Below are 7,386 nucleotides of genomic sequence, written 5' to 3'. Positions count from 1 at the left end.
CTAATAAACTCTCCCCCAGCCCCAAAACGTCCTGCCCACCTTCCATTACAGATCCGCCAGGGTGCCAAGAGACCATGCAGGTGGCAGCAGTGCGTGGTACAAGACCACATAACGTAAACAGTATAGCAAGTGGTACAGGTAGCTGAGACCACATATTAAGTAATTTGTTATAACCTTTAGGGCATACATATTTATGTAGTTACCATAGAATATAAAGGTGCTACCTATCATTTGACTGTAACAGGTTAATAAAGGTACCAAGACAGACAGACGTTCATTTTTCTCAGTTCATGAGAGCCTGATACGAAACTCACATTTATGCAACCTAGGCTAAACTTCTTAAATGAGTAATTCCTACCTTTCCATAAAGGCATAGAATAGCATAATACATTGCGTAAGTAGCAGCAGGAAACAGTTTTACGTAAAAAGCATGAAGATGTGTGAAATAGCTGGTCTCTCTCATAATGTGTGTAACCCCTGTCTGAACAGCGCCTTTCTACGGAAGATTGCATATATGTACATTAGCGCCGCCTCTGCAAGGGGCGGTTGCTGTGACGTGCCGTAGACAGGAGGTTTCTTGGCCGTATTCTCTGAGGCAAGCTCCTCCGTACAACCTCTACTTATCAAAGATGGCGGCCATGGCGAGCACCTTGAAATTGCTGGGGTTGCGGGGTGTAGGGTAAGAAAGTAAACATTAGACAACATGGTGTGTGGACTCCCCAGCCTCGTTGTGTCTGTTGATCTCCAAATCCCTCCTGAGTGGACTCGACCTTTTTCTGGCAACGAACAACTCGTCCCTGTTGGGAGTTCGTACCCCGTTTCTCGTCTCTGTTAAGCCCACTTTTCCTTTATAAAGTTCTCGTCTGTGGCGATGCTACTACCTCTTGCATTTATGTTATGTGGAACCCGTTTCCCCTTTGTGTTGTCCGAGAGTTCTACTCTCGTATGACCGCCCTCTCATGGCGCCCCCACCTTCGCGCATCCCCTTCCCCTAAAAAGCTGCACAAACGAGTGAAGAAGGAAAGGGTCCTATTGGGAACTGCTCCCTTCACTGAAGCACACAAATAATTCCCCTGCACCTTCACCCACGTTGTGGCTGTATCTGTCTAATCAGTCTCGGAAGACCTATTGAAAGAGAGGGCGGGGTTGGCGTAGACTATTCGGTACTAACCGCTAGCCCTTCCATCTGGGATCTCACAACGTTGCCACCTTTACTTAATGTAATGAGTGGACTTTAAAGTCCAGCGCATTTGCTAATTGGCCATGCATCTTGCTACATTCGAATCTGCAAGACGATAACCAGTAAAATCTGATAAGCACGTTTGGTTGCTTAAGCCGCACTATTTGTACACACGTGTCTTACTGTGCACATAGTATGTTCGTTTTTTTGTTGTTGGTAGGGCTGTTTTACATTTCTGCCTGGGCAGTGCTCCTATTGTGAATGCACCTTCTTCCCAATGTAATTTTTCTGCTAAATTTAATTATCACCGTGGCAATTCCACAATAAGGCACCAAACATGTAAATGAATAAATTGTATTTAGTACGTTTTGTATGCATGTTTGTTATGCCAAGTTAGCACTCCGTGCTGGTTAATAGCTAATCCATTAAGCACATCCTTATGTTTTTACGTTATGACCGGTCATCCAATTACCTTTTTTCCACTTTGACATGACATTGTTGGACCCACATACTCCCTCACAAGCGCACACCTCGTTCTCCCAATCACCTCACTGTTGCATTTACACTCAAATTTGTTTTACGTTAGCTAATGTTTATAGTGCACCCATCACCACTGCAGTGGTCTTATGGTGCCTGACCATGTCCAGGCGTGCACCTCGGGTAAAATGTCAGGGTGAGAGGGTCTAATCCTTCACATGTTGGGACAGGGGATAACGTCCTTATGTGTGGCATGTAACTTTTTTTTACACATTCTAACCATTCTCTTTTGGGGCTGCTTCAATGTTACAAGCAGTTAACTCCACGTCTGAAACCACACACTTATGGACTGCTGCGTGAAAGAGCTGTCTCCTGTTCCCCCTACTGTTCCATTCACTCACCTGACATCCAAGTGTTGCCAACATGACCCATTCCAATCTGTTGGTGCTTATCCAGCTCTGTTTTTTATTTGTATTCTGGGGCTCGTCCGAGTTTTATAATAGGAAAAGTGGAACTAAAAGTCCCAGAATGCTAAGAAAAAAAGACTAGGCAAGCACCTACAGATTGGAATGGGTCATGTTGGCAACTATGCAAGTACTAACACCACATCATGATTTTAATTGCCTACAAATGTATGTATAAGAATGCAGTTGCTAACAATTAAATGCTTTACATTAGTATTGTGGGGACTGTGCAGCCGCAAGTACTGTTATTGTATGTGACTTGTCCTGGCTGTTTAGGTCAGCCAGTTCAAGTCAACTTAACCCAAACGTTTGGCAGGGGGGTGGGCTACAGCCCAATAGTCATTGCGCCCCTGATCTTGTCCGAGAGAAGGTGTATTGTGACCCGACCAGGGTGTCCCAAGACCTTTAGTCTGTAGGAAAAAAGTGTGAGAGGGAGATCGATGATGATGGGGGGGGTGTTAGACAAAAGACAAACAAGTCCACTAGGGAAGGTGGTATGGGAAAATGCTTGTAATAGCGATGTGTGTTTCTTAATTGATTATTAAAGATCGGTGCGATTGAAAGTTTAAGGATTGTCTGACTCATTTTCAAGCAAAACTTTAAAGTGATAGCAATATCTAGGCGAGACGATGCATGGTAGTAGATGTGTGTGGTGTCCAGTTAATGATGGTCATGAGATGTGCTCAAACGGGCCCTTGTATTTTGGAAGCTTTCACCAGTTTATTTTGTAAAATAATCCCTGTATTCAGGGAGAGAGCTGGATTTGCCAAGCTAGCTAAACAGGAATGTCTGTGTCAAGATTTTGGCCTTTTTATAGAATTGCATGTGAGCAACGCATGGGGGGAAGATGGTGTATTTGAGTCAAGTTAAATTAGAAATGTCCTGACCTTATTCTAAGTATAAGGTGCATGACCTATATTAAAGGATAGTAATATCTTCTGATTTGGACTGCAGCAATGTATGTCATGAGTGGTAAGGAGATTGATCTAGTTGCAAGTCCTGTATTTCACTTAAGTGGTATAGTGAAATACATTTGACAAACATTACTTAAACAGTAATAGTCTTTTGGGGCCTTGTCTCTGCCTATAATCACACTTCGCGTACAGCTTGCCATTCAGAGTCTGCTGAATGACCACGGGGCTGCTCCTGTCAACCCATCCCCATGTACAGGAATCCATGACTCACCCCCACCTCCGAACCCCCTTTTTCGAAGTTCTTTCCTGCCGTGAGTACATGCTTGATTGTATAGTTGTGAAGTACATTTACCGGCCAAGAACAACTCCCCTGCACCACCAAACTGCATTTTCAGCAGTTACAAGAAGAATGGCTGCACTGGCTCTGCGGAGCACATATGGTGCGAGATGGAACATAGAACACCCCAAGTATGGCTTCAGTTATTTTCGTCTTGTGCACATAAAAGAAGAATTCAAAGGCAGCCTGGTGCAGTGCTGCCAGCTCAAGACTTCAAACTGCCAAAGAAAATTAAATGTGCTATGTAAAACGACTGTGCACTGGTGCTGTGTTTTTGACCATCACCCAGCTTGGGTTTTAGTAAAACACAGCCATGTTCATCCATATTCAGGTTGTACACCAGCAAATGGGGCATTCCTCACTGAATGGCATGGTGTGTCAAGTAAAAACTGTGAAAGAGCAGAGAAATTTGTTTCAGGCCTTACGGCAAGCGTTTACTGTTGCAACAAAGTAACACAGGCAAAAGTTCTCACGAGAAGCTTTCTCTCTCTTTTGCTTGTCTGTGTCAAAGAACCCTTGTTTTGAGGAAAATCACATTTGGAAATGACCATGGAAAGTAAAATGAACCCATGTTGCACTGCCCTGCAAAGCAGGGAGTGGATATTGTACAAGCTCCATGGAAATAATACTCTAACATGCCCAGGAACAAAACTATACATGTTGGGAAGAAAAGCTGCCAAAATGAAGGGAAATTGTACTATGTGTAGTATATTTTTTCCCACTGGCTGGGCCCTGAAATTGCTGCCAACCCTGTTTTTTTCAAGGCAGGCACTTCTAAATGTATCAGCCCCATGGGAAAGGAAGTTCCTTTATCATATGAATGGACCAAGGTGTGGGAATTCGTGCCCTCGTCAGACTTCCTGCCATTTCTCTAGCAAGGAACAATGGAGCAGGGGAACTTGCCTTGTCACAGACAAGTGTGAATTCCCGCTGACACCTCTTTTTAGCTGCATCGGCCAGAATGAAAGGGTGCTATGGTATCCCTGGGTTGCCTGACATTTGGTCGAAAAAAATTGGTCGACCAGACAAATGGTCGAACCAATTTGGTCGAAAACCAAATGGTCGAATTTTTTTCTTTTTTTATTTTAACCCTTTTTTTTTTTTTGGGGGGGGGTCCCCCCAACCCCCTTTTTGTCTCTAAACACCCCTTTTTTAACTAAACGAAAACCCGAAAAATAAATATATAAATAAAAAAAAATTCGACCATTTGGTTTTCGACCAAATTGCAGTCGACCAGTTTTTTTTCGACGAGTTGACTGGACACCGTATCCCTGTTGCCCAGAACTGACACAGTGGGGGTAGGATGACTGGGGAAATCTTAAGGACAGCCCTCCAGTGACAGATGCCATCCATTTGATTTAAAAGACTGAAGTATTTATGTCAGTAGTCTAAAGAAGCAGTAATGTAACATTTTGACAGCTTGAATGTAATTGTTGCGCCATGAAAATAAGACAATGTGGATCTTCCTAGCATGTGGGGGAAGCAAACAGCATTAAAGTGTCATTTCTGGGCGAAGCGTACATGCTCCAGTTATGAAACCTACATGCAAATACGCCCAACACCCTTAGGCTCACGTGTATCTATTTGTAGGATGTTTGATAAAATGGCTTCCATACAAATTGCGAAAGAATGCCAGGAGAACAAAGCAATATCGCACAAACTTGGCGTTTGGACAGAAATGTTCCTTGTGAAATATGGTATTTGCCAATCTAATTTTTATAAGGGTGACATTTATAAAATGAGCATTTTCTGTCATAACTGATTTTGGCAAAAGTAATTGTGGTATAACACGCACACTGAAACTGAGTCACTTCCTTCAGTCTAATCTGCTTACAGGGAGGCGGCGACATTTACAGGCTGACCTATCAGATTTTAGAGGTATGTCTAGCTTAGTTCTGCCTCTAGCACAAAAAGGAGTTGGCGTACCCTTTGGGGAGAAAAAGGTAGACAGCAGCTGGGCACGTGGAGTACTAAATAACGGTAATGCTGCAAAAAGGCAAAATGCACTCCACACCTAGCCTAGTGCGCTGAATTAGTGCAGTACCTTTCAATAACTGGGGTATCAAATCACACCCCTAATTTAGACCATATTAATGCATGGTTCATGTAAAAGATAACCACATATAACACAACATTTTCAGTGTATAAATTATACTATTTTAATGCTATAAAAGTTGCCGATCATAATCAGAGGTGGGACGTTGAAAGCAGTGGGTGGTGTCCCCTAAACCGCGCCTGATTGGTCTGCCACCGGAGGGTATGTACATAGTCATCCCTCTGTGTCTGAATGGCTATGAGGAAACCGAGAAGAACATCACGATGTATGGACATTGTATAGCTAATCATGTGTGTAAGCATGTGTGATGAATCCGCTCTGAAGTACACAGGAGTTCCCTCGTCAGGCGCTGGCTCTGGCAATATCCGCATAAGCAGGATAAACCGGGCACCCAAAGGGTTAAATGTTTCTGCCAGCTGGGGAGGTTAATTGACAGGCTTTCTAACCAATCACAGCGGGGATTCAAGTGCTGAACTTTTGCTTTGTTTTCTGTTGGTTGCTAGGAGACTGGTAAAGGGGAGCTGGAAAATGACAGTTACGAATGGGCTTACTAAAAGCTCCTGCTGAGAAGAAACAAGTTAAGTGTTTATAAAGAAACAAAGCTTAAGTTGCGCCGTTGCGCCTATTTCAAAGTTGTTAATGAGCCCGTGAAGCGTCGGACTGAAACGCTGAAGTGGGGTGCCCGAGAGCATGAACTTCACCGAAGTGATGAGGCGCCGTCCGAGGTGAGAGGCGGTTTTTTAAGAGGAAGAGCGTAGAGCCAACTTCCAGCACGGGGAGAAGGTCGAGAGGGGAAAACACTCGATCCGAGGATCGTATTGTTATTGCAGAACGAGAGGTGAGGGACGGAGTCCACACGGAGACGCCGCAACGAAAGGAAAACTCCAGCCGAGTGAAGCTGTAGCCGCTGACTGGGAGAAGACTAATGAGGTGAGAGGCGGGGCCCCCTCTGCGACGCGGAGCTGCCGTAAACAGCTGATCGGAGGGACGGAGTGTTTTTTCCCTCGCAGCCGACGAGGTAAGAGAGATCAATGCGGAGAAAGACGGGGCTTGCCAATCCCCAAGCATATGACCCGGCTGAATAGACATTCATATGGAGGGGGAAGAGACATTTAAATGCTGCAACACAGTGTTAGAAGTAGTTAGACGAACGTCTCTCTGGGAGTGAAAGAAAAGGGAAGACCAGAGTATGAGAAGGAAAGTGCAAGGATAATTTGGATGAAAGAAAAGAGTTTATTAGAAAGATAGAGTGGCTGAACAAAGACAAGTTGAAACTTAAAGACTAAAGATACTGTTAAGCAAAAGACAAGTAAAATAAAATAAAAAGATTGATAGAATACCGAGGCCAGAAGAAATAACAAGAGGTTAAAGAAGGAAAGGAGTTTTAGGCTAACAGAGACTGTGAGGAGAACTGTATGTCACTATAGAGTGTTAATATAAAGACTTACCTGAGACAACCCTCTGCCTTGCCGAAATAATTTCAAGTCAGAATCTTCCGAGGAGAAAAGACGTATCCGTTTTTTTCATAAATACAAGGAGAACTGAAGTTAATAAAAGTTGTATATGTTACAGGACCATCTACTTTCCGTCTCAGCGTGATCTTTTCTCAAAACACAGAGAACAGCAGTCTTACAGCATGTTACATCATTCGTTGGGTATACAGACACTGGGACAAAAACAGGGTCCAAAAAAGTGAAGTTTGAGGACGCGCAATTAGAGTGGTTTTAAAAAAAAATGTTTTTTCTTGTTCAATAAATCCAGGCACGGACTCCAAAGTGGGAGTCATATTTAGAGAGGACTCCTGCTGGTTACGAGCACAGAAACTAGTGTGTGTTAGCGCATGGGTTTAGCAACAAAGTGCTGCCCATGCGCAGTCAGCTGCAGCTGTAACAGGTCATAGGCACCAAGATCGAGTGTGTGCTTACACATAGACCTATAAGCCGGGAGCTACATGAATT

The 7,386-nt window shown here is 43.8% G+C and overlaps 1 protein-coding gene across 3 annotated transcripts in view; it reads left to right on the top strand.

Moving 5' to 3' along the window:
• The first annotated feature begins 545 nt into the window (after positions 1-545).
• The window catches only part of MRPS7 (mitochondrial ribosomal protein S7), a 191,836-nt gene continuing 184,995 nt past the window's right edge, over positions 546-7,386 (top strand). For 2 of the 3 annotated variants that reach the window (XM_069654815.1, XM_069654817.1), the window contains exon 1: positions 562-679. Coding sequence is in view for 1 of the 3 variants with exons in the window: in XM_069654814.1 (XP_069510915.1) it covers positions 630-679 (50 nt within the window). In the remaining 2 variants the exon portion in view is untranslated. Of the gene's footprint in view, positions 680-7,386 lie in introns of all 3 variants that reach the window. The other variant, XM_069654814.1, reaches the window with a different exon arrangement.

Source organism: Ambystoma mexicanum, chromosome 3q (genome assembly GCF_040938575.1).
Source record: "Ambystoma mexicanum isolate Mex_15411 chromosome 3q, UKY_AmexF1_1, whole genome shotgun sequence".
Taxonomy (NCBI): domain Eukaryota; kingdom Metazoa; phylum Chordata; class Amphibia; order Caudata; family Ambystomatidae; genus Ambystoma; species Ambystoma mexicanum.
This window is presented reverse-complemented; position numbering and strand designations above follow the sequence as displayed.